The following is a 24,645-nucleotide window of genomic DNA, read 5'->3' as shown; positions in this document are numbered from 1 at the left end:
ATGGTTTAAAAGATGGTTTCTCATCGTTCCTATCACCCATCTCCTTCCATCTATGACTGCGGGACTGTAACTTTGTTGCTTGTATCCTTACGATTTATATTGATTTTGATTGTTTCCTGATTGCTTATTTGTACCCTATGACTATCATTGTACCTTATGATTCTTGACGAATGTACCTTGTCTTTTTATGTACCCTGAGAGCATCTGCACCAAAGACAAATTTCTTGTGTGTCCAATCACACTTGGCCAATAAAGAATTGTGTTCTGTTCTATTATTCCATTCTATTCTACTCTACTCTACTGTAGTTTTTTGGTCCTGGGCAAAGAAAAAGCACCCAGGTGGGAGAGAAAGAGGGAGAGATTTATATCTTCTCTTGGGGTCTCCCTTGGAGCTTCCTGTCCCTGTGTAAGAAATGTATTCTGATTGGTTGTCAGACTCCCTATGCAGGGGCAACTCTGTAGTGTCTACAATCCCAAACTTGGTTGAATCTTGCTGGGTGATGATGTCATGAAAGGGCTTTGGGCAATTCCTATTCCTATTGTGGCTGAGGACTAATCCTTTGCAGGATCTTGGCTGAGGGCATTTTCCTATGAATAGACCTAGCTATCTCTTTATCTCTTAAGTGTTGACATCTGCTGTGGGTATTGAGGAGGGTGGGAGCTATTAAGTGTGAGTCTGCTTCCTGCCTCTAAAAACAAGTGTTTCTCCATTTCTTATCCAGGGAAATATAATATTCAGCCTTTTTAATATTTCCTAGAATATTTCATCCTTCTAGGAGAGGGGTAAGTGCTAACTTTCTATAGGACACTTACAGTCTCTCTGCGCAGCCAGTCGAGTTTTCAGGTCTGGATTTATGCCAGGATGCGAAAGACCACAGCCAGTGTGTGTTTGTGTGTGTGTGTGTATGTGTGATGCCCACACAAGTTGTAAAATGGGGGCAAAATCACTTAACAAAATGTTTCACTTAGCAACAGAAATGTCAGGCTCAATTGCGTTCATAAGTTGAGGGCTACCTGTAGGGGCATGATTTTCGATTGGTCGCTTAGTGACTATTCGTAGTTACCCTGGGCCACCCAGAGCTACTTATCACTTGGATTCAAAGTTCTGACGGTCACCCTCCCCCAGCGTCATGTGATTGTGTTTTTGGTGCTTGGCAATCATTTATGGCAGCTTGTAGCATCCAGGGCACATTATTTTCCATTATTATTGTTGTTGAAAAACAGCCTTTGCTTTCTGGTTTGTGGCAAAAAAAAATGCCCATTGGCTAAAAACAGGTCCAGTTATTGACCAATGGCATTCACTAAACAACTGCAGCATTATTTAACAACCATTGCAAATAAAAGGTCATAAAATGAGCCATTTTACGAGTGCAATCCAGGTCAATTGATGGTCATTAAGATTAGATTAGATCTACAGAGTTGGAAGGGTTCTTGTAGGTCATCTAGTCCAACCCCCTGCACAAGCAGGAGACCCTGCACCATTTCTGACAGATGGCAGTTCAGTCTCTTCTTGAAAGCTTCCAGTGCTGAAGCTCCAACAACTTCCGAAGGCAACTTCTGTTCCATGGGTTGATTGTTCTGTCAGAAAATTCCCCCTTATTTCCAGGTTGAATTTCCCCTTGTTCAGTTTCCATCCATTGTTCCTTGTCTGGCCTTTGGGTGCTTTGGAAAATAGTTTGTCCCCCTCCTCTCTGTGGAATATTGGAAGATTACTCTCATGTCTCGCCTGGTCCTTCTCTTCACTAGACCAGGTATGCTCAGTTCCTGCAACTGTTCATCCTATGCTTTAGCCTCCAGCCCCCTCATCATCCTGGTTGCTCTTCTCTGCACTCTTTTTAGAGTCTCAACATCTTTTTTTATAGCGTGGTGACCAAAACTGGATGCAGTACTCTAGGTGTGGTCTTACTAAGGCTTTAAGACTTTGGAAAATAGTTTGAGCCCCTCCTCGCTATGGCAGCTCATCAAATATCAGAAGATGCTATTATGTCTCCCCTGGTCCTTCTCTTCACTAGACTAGCCATGCCCAGTTTCTGCAACCGTTCTTCATACATTTTAACCTCCATCATCTTGGTTGCTCTTCTATGCCCTTAACTTCCTGTACTTTGATTTTTCCTGGCAATTTTCTCCATGGAGGACCAATCTGAGAAGATGTTGCAACTAGCATCTCCCTTCCGCACCTACTGGGAATCCTACATCCATGAAAGACCACCATAGATTCTGAAGAACAGCGCCAGAAAATAGCCAGGAAGAGAGAAAACTCATCCATCAAACATGACATTTTATTTTAACCTCTCCTTGGGCGGAAGAGGGGTTGTTATTCCTTCCGTGGGTTTCCTGTTTTGAAAACAGGTGGTCCTTAAAGGCACAAGAGGGTGTAAAGAAAACAGTAAACAGTAAACAGGGTGGGCTTAGCCCTGGGAGAAATGATGTGCCTTATAAGAGACACATGGAGGAAAGGCTGAGGAAGTTTATGAGGAAGGAGGGGGGGGGGAATGAAAGAACTCAGTTGTGGTTGGTAGCTGTAGGGTGGGATGGGGGGGGGGCTGGATGGTCCCCACTTCATCCCCCCCATCCTTTTCCGAGTTCTGTGATGCTGTACCTTCTGCCAGAAGATCTTTCATTCCCAGGGATGTCTCATTATAGCACATCAATCTTGGTCTAAAAGAGGAAGAAAGGCCAGGGATAAAAAAAACAACTTTAGGAATAAATCTGAGAGCGAAAGAAGAAAGAGTAAAGGAGAGGAAGAAAGGGAGGAGTGGTAAGAGTAGGAGAGAGGTCAGGAAGGGGAGGAAGAGGGGAGAAGTGGGGGAGAGGAAAGGGAAGAAAAGAAAAAGGAGAGGAGGAAAGAAGAAAGGAGAGAAGAAGGGGGGAGAAAAAGAAAAGGAAAGAAGGAGAGAAGACGGGAGAGTAGGAGAAAAGGAAAGAAGAAAGGAGGATAGGAGAAAAGGAGAGGGAAGAAGAAATAAAGTAAAATAAGATGGATACATGGGATGGCAGGAAAGCAATCTCGATTAGACTTACATTTTTAGGGGAAGAATTGAATTATAAATGATAAAAGATAACTCATAATACTGAAAATATCTATGAGAATTTATATTTGTGAATGTATGTATGAGAAACAAAAATAAAAAACTTTTTTTATAAAAAAAAACCCAAAAGGAATAAATCTGAGGTGACTTGGCCAGGGGAGGTGCAAAATAAGGCAAAACCCCTTCTCTTTCCACTGAGTTGGCAATGCCACACCTGCGCACCTTACCAGCCCTCCCTGCCAACAGACACACAGGGGCGGGGGGGGAGAGTGACATCTTGCTGGCACAAACAGCGACAACTCCCCTGAGCGCGTGCAGAGTGACTTTCTTCCCCCCCTTCCTCTCAGCAACTGCCAGCACATCCTGGGAAGTGAAAAAGCAGAGATTCCTTTCCAGGACAGATGGCAAGAACTCCCACGCAGGGACGCCTGGCGGGTCGCCTATTTTGAGAGACGGAACATATAGTCTGCGCATCCACTGAATGGCTTGACACCATTGGTGCTGGGAAAGCACATGGCAGAGGAAGAGAATGCAAGGGGCAAGGCCTGGTGAAAAAAACCAGAGCCCACTACTGGGATGCACGGGAGTTGACTGGTGGGTGTGGGATGTTGATATTCTATTTCCCCCAAAATAAGACCTCCCTGGATAATAAGCCCAATTGGGGGAGGGGGGGCTTTTGAGTGCATGCGCTAAAATACCCCCCCACAAATATTGCAACACAGCAGCAGCCATGAGGTGACCACGCCTTCCGCCTCCTGCACCTCAAAAATAATAAGAACCCCCCCCCAAATAAGTCCAAGCGCTTATTTTGGGGGTCATATTATTTTGGGAAATATGGCAGGGACCTGCAAAATTGGATCATTTTGGGGAAAAGAATCTGGAGTGACTGTTCTCACAGCTTTTTTCACTTTAATGTCTCCCCCCCAATCTAAAATTGAGGAAGGGGAAATCTGTTGGAATCAGCAGAACATCTCTGGCCAATCTTCTTTCTGGCTACGGAAAAATGGGGTGTGGGGGGGTCTCCTGGGCACGAGACACCCGCAAAACCTCCAAAGTTTTGAGCTCACCCAGCAAAGACCCTTTTCCGTTGGCAACTCCGGCCCAAGACTAGTTACCAGGAACCGAAATTGGGTCATTTTCGAAGGAACACCCCCTTCCGTCTTCTGGAAAACCGTGCCAGGAAAACAGGGCCGAGGGCAACTGAAGGAATGGCATAGGACAGGGGGTATCAAACTCAATTTCATTGAGGGCCGCATCAGGGTTGTGTTTGACTTCGGGGGGGGGGGCTGAGTAGGCGTGGGCAGGGTGGGCAGAGCCAATCCTCCCGAGCTCCCTTTTCACTGGCAGAAGTACCAGGGGCCAGTGCTATTTCCAGGGTGGCCCGCGGGCCTTGAGTTTGACACCCCTGGCATAGGAGCAACATGGATTCTAGGAAACACCTGTGCCACGCCTTCGCCTATCAACGCCCTTCCGATTCTTTCCGTTCTCAGCTTATCCGGCCAAAGGCACCCAGACAGGAGACCAATGACAATACACCCACCCACCCCGGCTCCTGATGAATGGGGCAGTCACAGGTCTGAGCTCCCTTGATTAGAGCCACACCATGAAGTCATTTCCTCCTGCCTCCCCCCCCCCCCTTCTCCATGATTTCGGGTCACACAGAACACTCTGTCTGGGGTGAGTAAGTTCCTGAGTAATAGAGTTAGCCGAGGGGCCTTCTGTTTTCCATCATGTTTGCGTACAAGAATGCTGGCGACGGCTCAGCTTCTTGGTCAGGTGGCAGATAAGGCTGGCAGCAGGGCAGGAGGGGGTAATACAGACTGGATGCAAGGTGGAACGAGACCGGATCCCAGGGGCTGGATCCTTTCCCGAAATCTATTAGCCCAAAGCTATTGGTGAGCCTCTCTTTGGGGAGTAAAAAAAAAGCCTCCAGTGTTGGAGCATTTACAACTTCTGGAGGCAAGCTGTTCCACTGGTTAATCGTCCTCACTGTTAGGAAGTTTCTCCTTAATTCCAGGTTGCTTCTCTCTTTGATTAGTTTCCATCCATTGATTCTTGCCTTCTGGTGCTTTGGAGAATAGCTTGACTCCCTCTTCTTTGTGGCAGCCTCTCAAATACTGGGAGACTGCTATCATGTCCCACTTAGTTCTTCTTTTCTCTAGACTAACCAAACCCAAATCCCACAACCATTCTTCAATTGGTTTAGTCTCCAGGCTCTTAATCATCTTAGTTGCTCTTCTCTGCACTTTCCCCCCAAACTCAACATCTTTTTGGTAATGTGGTGACCAAAACTGGATAGGATTTTCCAGGTGTTGCCTTGTTTCGCTTCTCATCCAAGAAGTTCCATCAGTTCTGAAGGTGGGGAGATGGAAGGAGAGGTACTGACAGTTGAGAGTGGATGGTAGGGGGATGGAAGGATAGATTCTGATAGGACGGGTGGGGTGTGTGTGGAAGGGTTGTGCCCTCAGGGTCACCTGAGAGGAGGAGGGATACGATGCCACCTATCTCCAGGTTACAAGGCAGCCCTTGCACCAATTCAAGAAGGTTCCTCAACCAATTGGACCCTGGTGACCATGAGGGCAAGATAAACCCCCAAGTGGCCTCAAGAGCTCTCAGGGGGAGTGCTAACAACCAGATGACTTGAAAGAAATACGATCCTTCCATCTCCCCCTCCCCCATCCTATCAGAACCCATCCTTCCACCCACTCCCACCATCCAATCTCAACTGTCAGTATCTATCCTTCCATCTCCCCACCATCAGAACTGATGAAGCTGCTTGGATGAGAAGCGAAACGTCTCCTCCTCCTTCCTCCTCCCTCCTCCTCTTCTTCTTCTTCTTTCTCCTCCTCCTCCTCCTCCTCCTCCTCTTTGGCCTGGTTTCAGATTACACTGGAGCCTTTCTTAAGAGCCATTACACGTCTGGGATCTCATGAAATTCACAGCCTGCATTATCAACAGCTGCCATCAACCCAAATCTTGGTTTGCGTGCTAACTTCAGGGGTGTCCATGGGATGTGGTCAAAGAGAGAGGGGGGAGGGAGAGAAGGAGGGAGAAGGAAGGGGGAGAGAGACAGAGAGAGAGAGAGAAAGAGAGAGGGAGGGAGAAGGAAGGGGAACGGGGAGAGAGACAGAGAGGGAGAGACAGAGAGGGATAGAGACAGGGAGAGGGAGGGAGGGAAGGAGGGAGGGGGGGGGCGCAAAGTCACACTTTGAGTTTCTATGGCCAGCTGAGACCTGAATATGAAAGGCATTGAGATGTGGCCAGATATACGGTGATTTCAGCAGAGAGGATATGGAAATAATTTTCAGACCTTTTTTTGTGTGTGTTTGTGGCTGTGGATCAAAGGGTTAAAAGCTCCTAGTTTCAAGTGTGGTCCTGAAAACCTCTAAAAGCGCCCTCTTCTCCCCTCCCCCAACAGGAAAAATTAGTCCAATTATTTGGAGGGGGTGGGGTGGAGGATGTTATTATCGCTATAATTTAGTTATGGCCAGCAACCAGCTGGCAGCACAAATAATGCAAAGCTACAGGAGGAAACGATAAAACTTTTACGGCATCATTTGCAAAGCAGCAAGTCGCAACAGGAATACAGAAGAGAAATGCAGAGGTGACCCAAAGGTGCTTTTTCAGGAGGCAACTGGCCTTTCTGGGTTTGTTTGTTTTTTGTCTTTTGAAGACATTTCCCTTCTCATCCAAGAAGCTTCTTCAGCTCTGACTGCATAACAAAGAATGGAAGGATTTATATTCCTTGCAGACAGCTGGTCATTTGCATCCTTCTAGAGGGTCCTTGAGGCCACTTGGAGGTTTACCTGTGTCCTCAGGGTCACCCGAGTGGTGTAAATGGTTCCTGTAGTCTGCGATTCAGACTGGTTTGGGCAAATCTGGTTCGAAGAACCAATAGTTGGAAGACTGGCTGGCCCCACCCACCCTCCCCCTCCCCGGGTGGGAATGGGAATTTTGCAGTATCCTTCCCCTGCCACACCCACCGAGCCATGCCCATAGAACCAGTAGTAAAAAAATTTGGAATTTCACCACTGATCTGACTCCAGCATTTCTCCACCGCTTTAACCTCTGCAAAAATAGGTTACAAAACCTCCCAAAGAGAAGGCTGAATGTCAGAACAAAGCGAGGGTTTGTCTCAAAGCAACAAGGCTAAGAAGTTTGGAAGCCAGGACAATTTTTTTTCCATGTTAAAAATATAAAATAAAATCCCCCAAATTCAAGAGGCCAGGGGCTAAACTAGGATCGGCATAAGCCATCTCAATCAATCCTACCTACAGGACGCTGCCTGATTTGATCTTTTGGCATCGTAAAAAAAACTGGAGGAAGAATTTTAAATCAGGCCAGGAATTCAACTCCACTGGTTTCGCGATAGTTTCTCAAGACAGCCCCATTTTAAAACGGTCGGGGGGAGAGGGGGAATGATAGGGGCCAGACCTTCTGGGAAAAAAATTTCATGTCACTGGTCCGTAGAATCGGGGATGATAATTAAGAGTTGGAATTCTTCTTTTTGGCAGAAGCAGGAATCCATATTGAAAGTTAGTGCAGATAACGCTCAGTCTCTCAGGGAAGGGGGGGGGGATTAAATAAATGCCACCTCCACACACATTTGTTCCATCTTCCAACAGTGGGACATTGTTCCTAAGATCCAACTGCATCCTACTTTCTTCTTTCTTTCAACCCACTGGTTCAGTCACAGACCAGGAACATGCTGTAGCTAGTGTGGTCTGCGGAGCTGGCAGCAGAGTCGGACAGTGAGGAGGTTGGGGAGGAACATGGGCCATTCTGGGGTCTGGGGAAGGCTCGGACGAGGGCTCTGTGTCGGAGACAGAGAGGGGGGCCAGGGCCATCTGGTTGTTATGTGCTGCCTCAGGAGCCTCCGGAGTCTGACATCAGCAAAGCAGAAGAACAGTGGGAGCCTGTTCCCAGTGTGTGCATGTGCAGAGAGGCAAGAACAATTAAGAAAAAAGAGATGACTCAGGAGTAAGACTTGGAGATAATTGGCCCCTCCCATAAGACAAAAAATAGGTGCAAACCAGAGGTGGGTTCCTACCAGTTCGCACCTATTCGGTAGAACCGGTTTGTCAAATCTACCGAACCAGTTAGAAGAGGTTCCACCAGTGGACCCGGAAAGCAGGCCACACCTACAGAAGAGGTTCCAAAAAATTTTGAAACCCACCGCTGGTGCAAACGGACGTGAGCCTTTGCAGGAAGCAATTAGTTCATCTAGTCGGTTCAAGCTCTGAGAAGTCCTGTTTGACTCTGTGCTATATTTGGCCTTGCAAAACTAATTGGCAATTAGGTCTTTGGCAGCGTTGCAAGGAGCAAACATCTGTCAGAATCTTCACAGACTGTTTGCGAATCATTACAGGCTGTGAATGACCATAATTCACAGCCATCTAAATAAAAGAGGGTTTTATGACTTGTGTACTTCAACTCGCAGAATCCCTCAGCCGGGAATCCTTATGACTGGTGGACCTCAGCTCCCAGAATTCCTGAGCTGGCTGAGGAATTCTGGGAGTTGAAATCCACCAGTCACAAAAATTCCTGGCTCAGGAATTCTGGAGGCGTTGTCTACACATCTTAAAGATGCCAAGGCTGAAGAATACTGCAGGGGTGGGAAACCATGGGCCTTTTCTGACTTGTGGACTTCAACTCCCAGAATTCTTCAAGCCAGCTCAGGAATTCTGGGAGTTGAAGTTCACACGTCAGAAAAGTCCCATGGTCCCCCACCCCTTGCTTGGTCTAAAGCAGTGGTTCTCAACCTTCCCAATGCTGCGATCCTTTATATAGCTCCTCATGTTGTGGTGATCTCCAACCATAAAATTGATGTCTCGGTTCCTAAGACCATGGTCTTAGGCGACCCCTTTGAAAGGGTCGTTCGACCCCCCAAAGGGGTCCCGACCCACTGGTTGAGAACCACTGGTCTAAAGGATTGTGTTTGAGGCCCTCAATACCTACCAATTCCCCTCAGCTCGTCCCCAAAACTGAAAATAAAAACAAATCTCGCATTTTGGGACCCATTTTGTTCCAGTTGGTTGCAAGTGGGGGGGGGGGGGGGCTTTCAAATGCTTCCTCTTGGGGTGAAGTGATGAAGCCTGGCTTCAGGAGCTTTTTGCAAATGGCAGCGGGAACAGAAAGTACACAGGGGTGTGTCTCACTGCACAACAGCACACATCGGCCCACACTTCTGTTTCTTGGCCAGCTGCTGAGGCCCAGCATCCAAGCAAAGCCTTTTTTGGCCTGACTCACAGCCAAGGGTCTCGGGGCCAGCCCGCTCCACTCCGCTCCGCTCCTCCCCAGTCCCACGTGCTGCAGGGTGGGCTTTTTGCCACCAGCTGGGGAGGGGGTGGGGTGTAATGTGCAATTAGCAACAAGACAGCTGTAAACTGGAACTGCAGCTGCCAGGGCTGTGCTCGGTTCCAAGGCTGAATCAGAATATTCGTTGCCTGGAGCAGAATATATATTCCAAATGGCACCCAGCACAAATGTTCACACACACACACAGACACACACACACACACACACGGATTAGGACACTTGTTCACCCGTGCAGCGGAGGGGAGGAAGCTTGTGCAAGAGACCTTCCTCAGCCTGGTGCTTGGGGGGGGGTTCTCTCCCTCCCTTTTTCCTGCCTTTTATGCCCTCCCTCCCCCCAAATGCACAACAGGCTGGCTCTAACATTGCGCCTTCCTTTTTTTTTTTGCATGCAATGCAAGGTGTGCAGCAGGGGTGAAATCCAACAGGTTCTGACAGGTTCTGGAGAACCAGTAGCGGAAATTTTGAGTAGTTGGGAGAACCGGCAAATGCCACCCCTGACTGGCCCCAGAGTGGGGAGGGAATGGAGATTTTGCAGTATCCTTCCCCTGCCACGCCCACCAAGCCACACCCACAGAACCGGTAGTAAAAACATTGAATTTCACCACTGGTGGACAGGAGGAATTTTTTTTCAAGGTTCCACTTGCATCCCCTCCCCCCAAGGATGTTTAGCTGCATATGAGTGTGTGTGTGTGTGTGGGAGTAGGTCTAACTCAGGGGTGAGATTCAGCTGGTTCGAACCGGTTTGGGCGAACTGGATGTTAATTTCAATCTGGTTCGTCGAACCGGTAGTTACAAGGACCAGCTGACCCCACCATGCCCCTCCCAGGAGTCATAACACCACACGGAGGCTCTGGGAGAGGGGAAAATGGGTCTACCGGACGTACCGGAAGTCTGGAAATGGGGCCTGTTTCCAGCCTCTGAAGCACGGGGGAGGCCATTTTCACCCTGCCGGAGGCTCAAAAAACACCTCCGGAGTCTGGGGATGGTGAATTCACCCCCCCCCCCCCCGCTGCCATGGTGCAGGAAGCCAACAAGGCCACTCCCCCCTGGCCACACCCACCCAGCAACTGGGCAGAGAACCGGTTGTTAAAAATTTTCAATCACACCCCTGGTCTAAGTCAAAGCTCTGGAAGACGGGCAGAAAAGGTCTCCCCCCACCCCCAAGAAAACTACCTGCTAGCAAGTTAACTGGAGCCAGCTTTGCGACAGCAGCTCCTGCCACTTGACATAGGTTTGGGCAGCCAAGTTCTTCAGCTTGGTCCGGTAGAGGAGAGTGGGGTCCTCGCGGAGGCTGCTGCTGATGTGCTGCTGCACCCGGAGGCAGAGCTTCTGGAGGTGGCCCTGGGGAGGAGGCAGGAGGAAGGGGAGAATGGCCAAGAGGAACCAGGTTAAGAATTCATCGGGGAGTGACGGAGAAGGCAGCAGGAGCAAAGCTAACCTGAGCACTGAAGAGAACATGTTGCATTTCAGGGTATGGAAAAGGACTCAATCTGTGCTGGCTTGGTGAGGTAGTCCTAATAGGAAACCTGCCCAGATGAACTAATTCTACTTTATTATAAGGTTAGAATAGAATAGAATAGAATAGAATAGAATTAGGAAAGAGAATAGAATAAGATAATAGAATAGAATAGAACAGAATAGAATAAGGAAATAGAATAAAATAGAACAGAACAGAATAGAATAAGGAAATAGAACAGAATAGAACAGAACAGAATAAGGAAATAGAATAAAATAGAACAGAATAGAATAAGGAAATGGAATAGAATAAGGAAAGAGAATAGAATAGAACAGAATAGAATAAGGAAAGAGAATAAAATAGAACAGAATAGAATAAGGAAATAGACTAGAATAAGGAAAGACAATAGAATAGAATAGAATAGAATAAGGAAAGAGAACAGAACAGAATAGAATAGAATAAGGAAAGAGAATAGAATAGAATAAGGAAAGAGAATAGAATAACAGATTTGGAAGGGAACTTCGGAGGTCTTCTAGTTGAACCCCTACCCCTACCTAGGCAGGAAACCCTACACCACTTCAGACAAATGGTTGTCTAATCTCTTCTTAAAACTTCCAGTGTTGGAACATTCACAACTTCTGGAGGCAAATTGTTCCACTGATTTAATTGTTCTCACTGTCAGGAAATTTCTTCTCAGTTCTACGTTGCTTCTCTCCTTGATTAGTTTCTATCCATTGCCTCTTGTTCTACCCTCAGATGCCTTGGAGAATAGCTTGACTCCCTCTTCTTTGTGGCAACCCCTGAGATATTGGAACATTGCTATCATGTCTCCCCTAGTCCTTCTTCTCAGGATATTGGAAGACTGCTATCATATATCTCTCTTAGTCCTTCTTTTCATTAAAATAGTTACATGGACAGAATCTTGCAAATCTGAAAATATATCTCTGCACCACCAACCCCTATAGTTTAAGAAACTAGGGAGGATCCCTTCTGAGATGTTTTCCAGGCCCTCATCCCTTCTGCTGCCACTTGTTTGGCCTTTGTCATGCCTGCAGCACTTCCTCCAGTTTCTCAAGGCCATTCCCACATCCCATTACAATCTGACATCCCCCGTCTCTCACACCGGAGCCCTCTACATGTGACAGGCTACAACTCCCACAATTCCTAGCCAGCATAGCTGGTTTAACTCAGAGAGGAGTGTCTGTTTGGCACCTCACTTGCAAAGTGAAACGATACACAAATGAAGGTGAATATATACAGTATTTTTGAGACTAAAAGATGCACTTTTTTGTCTCCCAAAAGGGGGTGAAAATCCCTGTGCATCTTATAGACTGAATATTGCCAAAGCCCTGTCCATCTGCCAGCCATTTTGGGCCTCCGCACAGCCCTTTTTCAGGCCTTTTTTGGCCCATTTTCAGGGCTTATTTTCAGCCCCCTTTCAAGGCTTTTTTCAGCCCATTTTTATGCTTTTTTCGGCCTGTTTCTTTTGAAAAAACAAGCCAAAAAGCCTCAAAAACGGGCCCAAAAGGCCTCAAAACAGGCCAAAAAAGCCTCAAATAACGAGCTGAAAAAGGCCTCAAAAACAGGCAAAAAATCCTCAAAAACAGGTCAGAAACAACCTAAAATGGGCTGAAAAAAGCCTTAAAAACGGGCTGAAAAAGCCTCAAAAACAGTCTGAAAAAAGCTTCCAAAATGGGCTGAAAAAAGCCTCAAAAATGGGCCAAGAAGCCTAAAAATGTGCCGAAAAAGCCTAAAAAAATGTGCCCAAAAGCCTCAAAAACAGGCCAAAAAAGCCTAAAAATGGCTGAAAAAAGCCTCAAAAACAGGCCTGAAAAAGCCTTAAAAACGGGCTGAAAAAGCCTCAAAAACAGGCTGAAAAAAGCTTCCAAAACGGGCTGAAAAAAGCCTCAAAAATGGGCCAGAAAGCCTAAAAATGGGCCGAAAAAGCCTAAAAATGGGCCCAAAAGCCTCAAAAATGGGTCAAAAAAAGCCTAAAAATGGGCTGAAAAAATGCCTAAAAAATGGGCCAAAAAGCCTCAAAAACGGGCTGAAAAAAGCTTCCAAAACGGGCTGAAAAAAAGCCTCAAAAATGGGCCAGAAAGCCTAAAAATCGGGCAGAAAAAGCCTAAAAAAGGGCTGAAAAAGCCTCAAAAACAGGCTGAAAAAGCCTCAAAAACGGGCTGAAAAAAGCTTCCTAAACAGGCTGAAAAAGCCTCAAAAATGGGCCAAAAAAACTAAAAATGGGCCAAAAAAGCCTAAACAATGGGCCAAAAGCCTAAAAAACGAGCCAAAAAAAGCCTAAAATGGACTGGAAAAAGCCTAAAAAATGGGCTAAAAAAGCCTAAAAATGGGCTGAAAAAAGGCCCCCCCAAAAGGACTGAAGATGCGATGTGCAGAGGCCAAAACTCTTTTTTTGATTGTTTTCCTCTTCTAAATTTAGGTGCGTCTTATAATTCGAAAAATACTGTTCCAGGTTCATGTTGCAGGATCCAGTCAGGGTCGCTCACCGGGACCGAGGTTTTGTCTCCTGGGTTTTTGGAGTTGTAGTGGATGCCACCTTCAGAGAACTCTCTCTCTAGTAGAGTATGTATCTGCTAGAGAGACGTTCCCTGAAGATGGGCTCCAGCATGAGTCCGAGAGCTCGGAAGACAAACCTCTGGCCCAGATGACCCAAATGTGATCCTGAAACAATACAAAACAGAAATATTTGTGCTTTGGTTTTACTAGCTGTAGAGTGTGGCCGAACTACATGTTATATACACTTCATTCCACTCAACATGCAGGACTTAGTAACTGAATTAACTCATTTTCTGGATTGAACTCGCACAACAGGGCAAGTCGCAAAACCCTTAATTAAGCATGCAATTAACTTACATTTGTGCTGCGATTGTAATTGCTATTGTTTTCCAGACCTGGCAAAATGTATTTGAAGGCCTTAAGTAAGGGAATAGCAGAAATATTTGCATCTCACGTGGTTCTTGACCCCTCCAATTTCACTTTCTCTCTTTTTTAATTTTACTTATTAAATTTGTGTAGCCTTCCACCTCACAACTGTGACTCTGGATGGTGCACACCATTAGACAGGCCTGTTTCAACAATCAGTCATGGTGCAAACATGCAAAAGAGCAATGGAACAGAAGTTGCCTTCGGAAGTTGTGGGAGCTTCACCCCTGGAAGCTTTCAAGAAGAGACTAGACTGTCATCTGTCAGAAATAGCATAGGGTCTTCTGCTATATGGGGCAGGGGTTGGACTAGATGACCTGCATGATCTCTTCCAACTCTGTTAATCTGTAATCTATAAGAGCATTTTCCTGCCCCCCCCCTTCTTCCTGAAACATGGGTCATATTATCTTTGGCTGAGTCCACACAACTGATGATGCCATAAATCTATGTTAATAAACCATCATTGTGGCAAAGCCCGAATAAACCACACTCCACCTTTGTGCAATGGCCTGGCACACATAAACATGCTCAGGTGCTGGTTTGTGGCTTCCCAGTGTCCGCGGAAACCCTGCGAGAGCCCTCCGTTAAGCGCCTCTTAGTCCTTAATTGCCAACTACAACTCCACATCAATTTTGCACCTTCCCCCAGACCCCCAGATGCCCTGAGCCAGCATTTCTGCACTTCAGCGAGTTGTACAAGCAATCTGGCTCCAGTGGAGCTATCAAAGGGAAATTTATGCTCCCCGCAAAATTGAGCAGCTGCCAGGCTAAATGTCACACACCGCATGTACGCATTATTCCAATATATGGAATTGTATGTACATATATTTTCTTAACATAAGATTTGCTGTCTAAGGTTGGTCTGAACACAGCCTTTTATTTTTACAATAGCAGAGTTGGAAGGGACCTTGGAGGTGTTCTAGTCCAACCCCCTGCCTAACCCTAACCCTAACCCTAACCCTAACCCTAACCCTAACCCTAACCCTAACCCTAGGCAGAAAACCCTATACCATTTCAAATGGCTATCCAACATCTTCTTAAAGACTTCCAGTGTTGGGGCATTCACAACTTCTGAAGGCAACTTCTGTTCCACTGATTAACCGTTCTAACTGTCAGGAAACTTCTCCTCAGTTCTAAATTGCTTCTCTCCTTGATTAGTTTCCACCCATTGCTTCTTGTTCTACATTCAGGTGCCTTGGAGAATAGTTTGACTCCCTCTTCTTTGTGGCAACCCCTGAGATATTGGAACATTGCTATCATGTCTCCCCTAGTCCTTCTTTTCATTAAACTAGCCATACCCAATTCCTTCAACCGTTCGTCATATGTTTTAGTCTCCAGTCCCCTAATCATCTTTGTTGCTCTTCTCTGCACTCTTCGTAAAGTCTCCACATCTTTTTTTACATCATGGCGACCAAAACTGAATGCAGTATTCCAAGGGGGGGCCATACCAAGGCATTATAAAGTGGTATTAACATTTCACATGATCTTGATTCTATTCCTCTGTTTATGTAGCCTAGAACTGTGTTGGCTTTTTTGGCAGCTGCTGCACACGGCTGGCTCCTATTTAAATGGTTGTCCACTAGGACTCCAAGATCCTTCTCACAGTTACTACTGTTGAGCAAGGTACCACCTACCATTTTGTTGCATTTTGTTTTTCTTGCCTAAATGTAGAACCTTACTCTTTTCACCATTGAATTTCATTTTATTATATAGTGCCCAATGTTCAAGTTTGTCAAGAGCCTTCTGTATCTTAAGCCTGTCTTCTGGAGTGTTGGCTATTCCTGCCAGCTTGTTGTCATCTGCAAATTTGATGAGTTCCCCATTTATTCCTTCATCCAAATCACTGATGAAGATGTTGAAGAGTACTGGGCCTAAAACAGAACCTTGGGGTACTCCACTGCATACTTCCCTCCATTTTCTGATGCTACTTTTCCTGCTGGTCCTGACCCCTGGTCCCCATCTTACCTGTTCTTTTGGAGATGCAGGCTTGGTTCCCACAACCACGTTGGCTAGTACCAGGAGGTTGTAGCAAAGGTAACAGGCCTGCAAGAGACAGAGAGAGAGAGAAAGAGATCAGTTAAGCAGAGAGGTAGATGTTCCTGTAGACTTCGTGTCTCCTTCCCTTTTGGGGCAATCAGTGGTCCAAACCTCCCAACGATCCTCTAAGCTAAGGAGATGGAGCAAGTCCTCCATATCTCATTTCTGACATCCAACATCTTTGGTTCTACTCTTTCCAGCCATCCTTTGACCGCAGGAGGGAAAAATGGAATACCAGTTGGATGGCAACCATTTGGCCCACTTCTTCTGGATGGCATCCCATCAGTGTTCTGACCTAGGATTCCCAAGAGCATGAAGCAAAAAAAGACCTGGTTTTTGCACAAAAATGGAAAAATAAGGAGACTCCCTCGGAACAAGAAATAATAAATAAGATACTGACGTGTGCAGAAATGGACAGACTGACTCTAGAGCTAAAAGACGAGGGTGAGACGGAATATCATGAAATCTGGGACAAATGGTACCGATGGTTAGAAATGAGGGGAAAAGGCCAGGACAGAAAAACAAGTTAAGAATCGGAAACTATGGTATTAAGAATGTGTGATAGGTAAGAATTGGATATGTATTTGTACTAATTATATAAAAGAAAGAATCAACTGACAGGTAATCTGACTGACTACACATACCTATGTAATGGATATAAAATGTAATTGTTGTAAGATCCAAATACCATATGGAAATGTTTATGCCAGAAATGTTGCACTGTGTCCAATATTTTTAATGTTTATCTAATAATTTTTTTTAAAGTTAAAAAAAAAGATCAAAATGATGGAGGATCAGACATCACTGGACTACTCAATCCGAGCTTAGACTAATCCGACGAGCTGTGTGTGATTCCATCTATTTGGAGAGCTTGAGGGTGAGGACAGCTCATCCAGAGTCCAAGATTTGGAGATGTGATTTGGCTGGCACCACTCAAGAATGACCCCGGGGGCAGAAAAGTCATGAAACTGACTAACATGGATTTCTCTCTCAGCTAAGCCCACCTCACTGGGTTGTTGTTGTGGCTGTGGGGAAAATAGGAAGTAGAAGCACGATGTACACCCTCTTGATTAAGCTGGGATGAAAAGCTAATACATCAGTAACAGATGCTGCCTAGCTTTTAATTGTTGAATTTATGCAAAACATATGTTTCTGAGAGCAAGGTCAAGATGTTCTTCATGGACATAAACAGACATCTTTCTTGTCAGTAGCATAAAAGGGACCTGCCTTTGCAGTTATCCAACCTGGCCTCCCACCCAAAGCTTTCCTGGCACACCCACACCCACCCATCCAAGGCCTCGCCTGGCCTGACCTTGCTTAGCTTCCCAAATCTAGACAGGTTCAACTAAAGCCATGTTGCCCAAAAACAAGATAGATAAGGGGAAGCCTTGAATAGCATTCTGGCATGCATTTATTCTTTATTGAACAGGATTGGGAGGCTGCCCTGATTTCATGACTGCACACATTGTACATCTATGCAGATAAATAACTTCATTCTGAAGAGAAAAAAAATCAAATAATAATTTAAAATGGTAGAAAATGCTATGCAGATAAGAGAAGCGCCAAAACACTCCAGGCCCAAACACTGACTAACTGGTCTAGATGACAGGAAGTGTTTTTATGTGTGTTGTCTGAAACAGGCTAGAATCTTCTATATATACAAAAGCCAAGTACCACTCATCACGAAATCATCATGAAATCTCTAGAACCATAAAGCCTACAAACTTGAAATTTGGCATGTATGTTCCTCGTGGCTTCTAGGTGCTCGCTAAGAAATGATTTTTTGAAATGACCATCAGATCATTAGCATTTCTTATACAGTAATGAACATGTTCTGATGCTAAGGAGTTCTACTCCCCCTCCCCACCTGAAAAGAACTCTGTTCCAACTGCCAGATGCCTTATATTAACAAGCTCTGATGCTAAGGAGTTCTACTCCCCCTCCCACCTGAAAAGACTGTGAACCGGATTTCTCCTGCATAGCCTGATCACATACTTTCATCGGGAAGCACGGGCATCCAGCTAGTTCTAGATAATGTTCACAGCCTGGTAGTCCAAGGGATGTGTGGGCAAAGTTTGTGTTCCCCATCGACTTTCTTGCACACAAACTTTAACATCATCCTGAACCATTTCTCAACAGACCAGTTTTTAATTTTAATCATCCCTACGCAGGTCAGTTTACGTTAGCTCAAATCCCCAAGAAGACTGTCCCAGATCCTAAGTGTTCAGTTCAGACATGAAGAAAGATTTTTTTTTTTCTCCAATGGAGTGGAACAAAAATTAACACTTGCTGTCAACAGCTTTATAGCCATTCACAAACTGGGTATTTCGAGGTTGGTGTTTCTATTTCTTTTAAATATATACGTGTGTGTGTGTGTGTGTGTGTGTGTGTGTGTGTGTGTGTGTGTGTGTGTATGTGTGTACTGGTATATGTATATCTATACATCAGAGTTGGTATTCAGCTGGTTCGGGCGAACCGGTAGCAGCGATTGCGAGCTCTATGTGGCCCTTTTTAGCCACGTTTTTGAGGCCGGCACATGTGTGGAATGTGTGCACTTGAGCAAAGTGTATGTGTGTAAGGCCGGATCCATACGTGGAAGGTGCACAATGCACATGCACAAAGCAAGCATGCATGCGATATAGCGGTTGTTAAAGTGAAACCCACAACTGCTATACAAGTATATGTATGTATATATGTATGTTTCATTCTCTGGAAAATTTATATATAATTACACAACACACACACACACACACTTTTTACAGAGAATGAAATATCAGAGAGAGAAGGAAGATAGGAGAGAGAAAGGGAAGGAAGAGAAGGGAGGAAGGAAGGAGAAAGGGAAGAGAGAAAGAAGGAGACAGAAAGGGAAGGAATAGCAATAGCAGTTAGACTTATATACCGCTTCATAGGGCTTTCAGCCCTCTCTAAGCGGTTTACAGAGAGTCAGCATATCGCCCCTACAGTCTGGGTCCTCATTTCACCCACCTCGGAAGGATGGAAGGCTGAGTCAACCTTGAGCCAGTGAGATTAGAACCGCTGAAATGCAAATAACAGTCAGCTGAAGTGCCCTGCAGTACTGCACCCTAACCACTGCGCCACCTCGGCTCCTCTAAGGAAGGAAGGAGAGGGAAAGGGAAGGGAGAGAGAAAGAAAGAAAGAAGAAAGGAAGGAGGGAAGGAAGGAAGGAAAAGAGAGAAAGAGACTGTGTTTCTAAATTTCAGCCACTTTAGGATATCAATTCCCAGAGTTCTCAGAGCCGGTCAATATTACCCAGTCAATATCATTTAATACAAGAAGTCTGGAGCACCTCAGTACAGTATAAATTTTTTCTTCAGTGGAAATTAGAGGGTGCAAATTAGAATGAGATGCCAAGAGAAAGTGGCTGGTTTAGGGCCACCCAGAGAGTTTCCTTGTTCCAAAACGAAGAGCCGTAGAACTAAATATATCTTTGGCTTATCTACTACCCTGGACACCATATATTGCTCAAGGTTCTTCTACCTGTTGTTTTCATATTTTTCAGTTAAAGGATTTTAATTATCCGGCTGGCAGGTGATTGTATGAGCTTCTTGGGAACAAGCTGGAACATCTATAGTCCTATTTTTTTAAAAAAATAAATAAATAAAAATCCGAGCAAAATCTTGGCTCATTAATTTAGAGCGCTTCCTGGCAAATGCTAGGTGGTGGTAGACACGAGTATTTAATAAAAATTTACCGAGGAGTGAAGGAGTAAATATTATACCTAATTGAGTATAAAACAACCGAATATTTCATAGGGGAGAAAATGGAACGATGCCCAGCAATGTAATTGGTGGGAAGGGGGGGAAATACGAGGCTATAAAATGGGGGAGAGAAGGGTGGAAGATGTTTTCTAAGTTTCACACCAGAACAAAGGTATTGCAATTGGATTAGTTCTACTGGGTCAAGAATCAGCTGGTTCTGGTATTCAGCTGGTTCTGACTGGTTCTAGCAAACCGGTAGCGGAAATTTTGAGTAGTTGGGAGAACTGGCAAATACCACCTCTGGCTGGCCCCACCCAATCTATTCTCTGCCTCCTGAGTCCCATCTGATCAGCTGGGCGTCTTTTGTTGTCCTGCACAGGAGAACGGAGCTGGAAAGCGGGATAGTGGGCTGGGGAGGGAATGGGGACTTTGCAGTATCCTTCCCCTGCCATGCCCACCAAGCCACGCCCACCAAGTCACACCACGCCCACCAAGAACCAGTAATAAAAATGTTTGAATCCCATCACTGGTCAGGATAATCTCTTGTTTTGGATGTCAGCAGAAGACTTGAAGAATTTGAAAGCACAGTGGACCTGTGAAAAAGCCTCAAAGAACCATCACTGGATGGGACCAACAGACGAGTTGGTACCTCAGCCTGACGGAAGCTAGGAAGCATGGAAATCATTTAGTAGACTGCGCATGGATACAACATGACCAAGAGACCCTCGGAATAAATTGGGGTCTCCATTGGCTTCTGCTCTTGGCAATTGTAGTGACACACAGACAACATCTATGTATTAACTGCCCTTTATGCCCTGATCTTAGCACATTTGAAGACTTCATGGAATAACACATTGCTGGTTTCTAGGTGAGTTCTGTTGAATTTGTACATACCATTAGTCCTCAACTTTGTAACTGTTCATTTGGTGACCATTCACAGTTACAACGGCACTGAAAAAGTGACATGACCATTTTTCACACAATCGTTGCAGCACTCCCATTCTCATGTGATCAACCCCCCCTCCCCAAGTGCCTTTGAGCCTTTTCTAGCTTTTTCCAGGCAAAAGCTGCCAGCCTGGGAAGATTCCTGTGAAATAGGCAGGGAACAATAAAGTAGTTTGAATTCTACACGTCAGAGCATGGTTATTCGCCTTTGCTGTAAAATACCCCATCCTGTGGCACTGACTGTCTCATATTCTTTGTCAAGGAGCCAGAAAAATCAGGAGATCCAGACAGTCCAAATAGAAGTACAGATTTATGGCAAGTTTAAGCTCTCAACAAGAATCTGAACAACTAGTGGCCAAGGGAAATGAGTGGAGATAAGAGGGAAAGGAATTCAAGGTGGGCTGGATTTTTAGATCTCTTGTGGGCGCGAAAGGACTCATGACTAATGACGTGTTTGACTCCTCCCTCAGGCTCAGCCAGTTTATCTCCTACACTCTTGTCAAGTAAGTGTGTGTGTGTGTGTGTGTGTGTGTGTGTGTGTAAAACCTGAGTCAGGTAGAAAAGGTTGCCAGATAGATTCATAGGTACATGGTAGATATACAGACGTAGCTTTTGAGTACTGTTAATATTGCCAATACTGTACTATATATTATAGTACAAAATTGGCGATATTGTACTGTTTTCATTATTCAGTGGACTTATTTTGGCTCTCGTCTGAATTTGTTACTGGAAGGCGTGAAGACGCTGATTGGGAACATCTTGCAAGCAGGTGTTCTAGCTGCATTGAGCTGAATAGCTCATGAAAATGGAATTGAGAGAAAAAAATTGAATTAATACTCCGAGGCCTTCTTTTGAAGACTGTAACCTTCTGAAATCTGAGAAGGGAGTTGTAGCTCCTGTTTTTTTTTTTTTTAATGGACTGCTCCTCCCCGATTCTGGTTCGATTCCAGATCAGAACCGAAAGCCGATTTGGAAGAATAGGAATTCCCATTTTTAATAAGGTGCTTTAGAATAACCCAATCATGGGTCAGAAATTCAAGAAGGTTCATGATATAATATGCAATCATATTATAAGCAACTGCGTCCTCTTCGCTGATGACATAAAACTATTCAACACCATGACAATGTCGTTGCCCTACAACGCGACCTTGACTATGTGTCAGAATGGTCAAACAATTGACAACTCCAAGTCTTAAACAACAAATGCTCTGTCTTACACAGTGGCAACAAAAATCAGAACATCACATACAAGCTGGGCAGATACGACCTCATAGATGACCCTCGCTCTGTCAAGGACCTTGGAGTACATCTCAAATGATCCAAGCCCCAGAACCCACTGTAACTACATTGCCAAAAAGGCATTAGGAGTTGTTAACTTAATTTTGCGAAGCTTCTTCTCCGGTAACATTGTACTGCTAACTAGGGTATACAAAACCTTTGCCAGCCAATTTTCGAATACAGCTCGTCTGCCTGGAATCCACACTGTATATCGGACATTAATACAATTGAGCGAGTCCAGAGGTATTTCACGAGAGGAGTCCTCCACTCCTCTGCTCACAATAGAATCCTTTATACCACCAGGCTCAAAATTTTGGGCTTGGACAACTTGGAACTATGCCGCCTACGGTCTGACCTAAGCATAGTACACAAAATTGTTTGCTACAACATCCTACCTGTCAATGACTCCTTCAGCTTCAATCTCAATAACACACGGGCAAACAATCAATACAAACTCAAGGTAAACCGCTCCAAACTCGATTGCAGAAAATACGACTTCAGCCACAGAGTGGTCAGTGCCTGAAATGCTCTACCCGACTCCGTTGTTACATCCTCAAAACCCCATAACTTTAACCTTAAACTGTCTAGCGTGGACCTCACTCTTTCCTAAGGTCCGTAAAGGGGATATGCATAAGGGCGCCAGCATACCTACCGTCCCTGCCCTACTGTTCCCATTTATTTATACCCGTTGTGTCCATGTCCATTTTCATACTTATCTACATGTTTGACAAACTAACTAACAAACAAATAAACGAATGAACCAGTGGTGGGATTCAAATAATTTAACAACCGGTTCTCTGCCCTAATGACCAGCTGGGTAGGTGTGCCTCTGTGGTCATGTGACCGTGTGGGCGTGGGCAACTCAACGTCACTCAGGTCGATGGGCGCTTCGCCTTAGCTGTTACAATGTAATAAGGGTTAAGCGGAGAGGCAGTTTCTGTAAGCAGGGCAATAAAGATGAGGCTAGAAACAACACCAGAATGTTTCCTTCCTGCGTTCCTTACAGGATTAGCCCTGTAAAGTGGAAAAAAACAAAATGAGATTTCTTCCAACAACCGGTTCTCTGAACTGCTTGGAAAGTTAACAACCGGTTCCCCTGAATAGGTGTGAGCTGGCTGAATCCCACCACTGGAACTGACTGACTGACTGACTGACTGACTGACTGACTGACTGACTAACTAACTAACTAACTACTTAATTACCAAGGTAGGTAGGAACACTATATTGCAGAAACTTCCCAAATGCAAAATCATTCCCGCCCACCCCCCACTATCTCCAATTCTGGGTAGAAATTTGCAGAGCAGAGAAAGGAGGTTGGCATTTATAATCCTTTCATATGTGTGTTTGCCAGGTATGTAAAATATCCTGACATTAAGCCATTTATTCCCTTTCTAATTTATGCAGACCTGGGGAAGGGGAGATAGCCTTTCCGGAGGGCTGCGTGTGGCTGGGAGGGGTGGGCCCTACTTGGTAATTAAAAGAAAGGTCTTCCTTCATTCCCCGCTTTCCAGGTTGGTCTAATGAAGTTCCAAATTCATCAGCCTCGGTTCGGGGAGGCGCAAATCAATTTCGATGTCCTTTCGCGATGCAGGTGAAGGCGACCCTGCCTGAACCGCTTTGCTCAAAGTGGGTTTTGATGTAGTGTCCAATCTTTACAGTAAATCTGATCCATTTTATCAGCGCCTCGGCCTCGAGGGATTCCCGTCAGCTAGTGAGACAAGTGCTTATTAATCAGCCAACCCTTCACTTCCCCTCTTCCTAATGGCTGTAACAACTGAACGTCTGAGGTAAATTTCACAAATTTGAAGCAGTGAATGAGATACGCGGGATGGTGTTTAAAGGCCGAGGGATTTCCACTTGAAAGGTAAACCATTTTTTTTGAGGAATGCATTTTCTTGGCCAGGATCCTATCTCAACTGACCTTAACGGTAAAGGGTGGGCAACTATGGCAATTTTATGACTCCCAGAATTTCTGATCCCTTTTGTTCAGGGTGGAGTCAGGGCAGTTGAATGGAACTGAGTGGTTGCTGGCCGAATGCCCTACCTGATGCCTCCATGGAGTTTGCAGCAGATATTTTCTCCTTGCACTCTGATAGAGAAACATTGACTGCTGGCTAGGATTGAACTCTCAACCTTCAGAGTAGGAGGTGAGAATCTTCATCTCTAGGCCACTGCGTCGCTTGTGTGTGTGCAACACAAATAATAATATAATGATATAAACTCTGTTTTCTCAGCTTTTTTTTTTTTTTTTTTTTGCCTAGCTAGTGTTCTGACCGAGGCTTCCCAAGAGCAGGAAGCAAACTCCTGGTCTCAGCAAAAAACCCTTTTATTAATTTGCTGTGAATTCTGCTCATTCACATCCAGCAAAGTCTTTCAAGGGAGGATTTACAGTCATAGGCCTTATCTGGCTTGGAGAGCTGCCAGGCCAATATCTGCAAAACTTGGCAAGGAGCCTTGGAGAGTCTCGAGCCAATTAAGCGAACTAATGGTCTCCTGCAAACTCCACTCCCCTGTTGCTCCTCTTTTATTTCCTCTGGGAGGGGCCATTCATCATCCACCTGTGGCCTTACTCCCAAGTCGATCCCTGTTCTTTAGCTGTTCCCTTCACCTGGCAACTCTGCACATGCGCACACTGGTAACAGACTCCAGCTGTTCGTCTGCCTCACTGATGTCTGACTCCAAAGGCAGCTGATAACTGGCATGTGGCCCTGGCCCCCTCTCTGCCTCCGACACAGAGCCCTCGTCTGAGCCTCAACCTTCTTACTGCCTGAATCGGCTGCCAGCTCTTCTGGCGGGCCACGACACTAGGATCTCGTTAAAGAAAAAGCATCTCAGAATTATATCTTTTGTTCTGTATGGCTTCCATATTGAGCATCTATTCCCCACTGTGAACTTCTGAACTGGAAGTTTGCTTTGTGCTT

General features: G+C 45.3%; 1 protein-coding gene across 1 annotated transcript in view; it reads right to left on the bottom strand.

Annotated features, from left to right (window-relative positions):
• Positions 1–2,275: 2,275 nt before the first annotated feature.
• FAM178B (family with sequence similarity 178 member B) overlaps positions 2,276–24,645 on the bottom strand; it is a 291,511-nt gene continuing 269,141 nt past the window's right edge. Inside the window, exons 16-18 of the mRNA XM_087703499.1 lie at positions 15,711–15,788; positions 10,521–10,688; positions 2,276–2,658 (exon numbers count right to left, since the gene is read on the bottom strand). Of these exons, the coding sequence (XP_087559625.1) occupies positions 10,524–10,688; positions 15,711–15,788 (243 nt within the window). The 3' untranslated portion in view covers positions 2,276–2,658; positions 10,521–10,523. The remainder of the gene's footprint in view (positions 2,659–10,520; positions 10,689–15,710; positions 15,789–24,645) is intronic.

This window comes from Thamnophis sirtalis, unplaced genomic scaffold (genome assembly GCF_051295495.1).
Source record: "Thamnophis sirtalis isolate CommonGarterSnake01/CBP01778 unplaced genomic scaffold, rThaSir2_p1.2 scaffold_2, whole genome shotgun sequence".
NCBI classification, from domain to species: domain Eukaryota; kingdom Metazoa; phylum Chordata; class Lepidosauria; order Squamata; family Natricidae; genus Thamnophis; species Thamnophis sirtalis.
The sequence above is the reverse complement of the archived record's forward strand: the minus strand, read 5'-3'. Positions and strand labels throughout refer to the sequence as shown.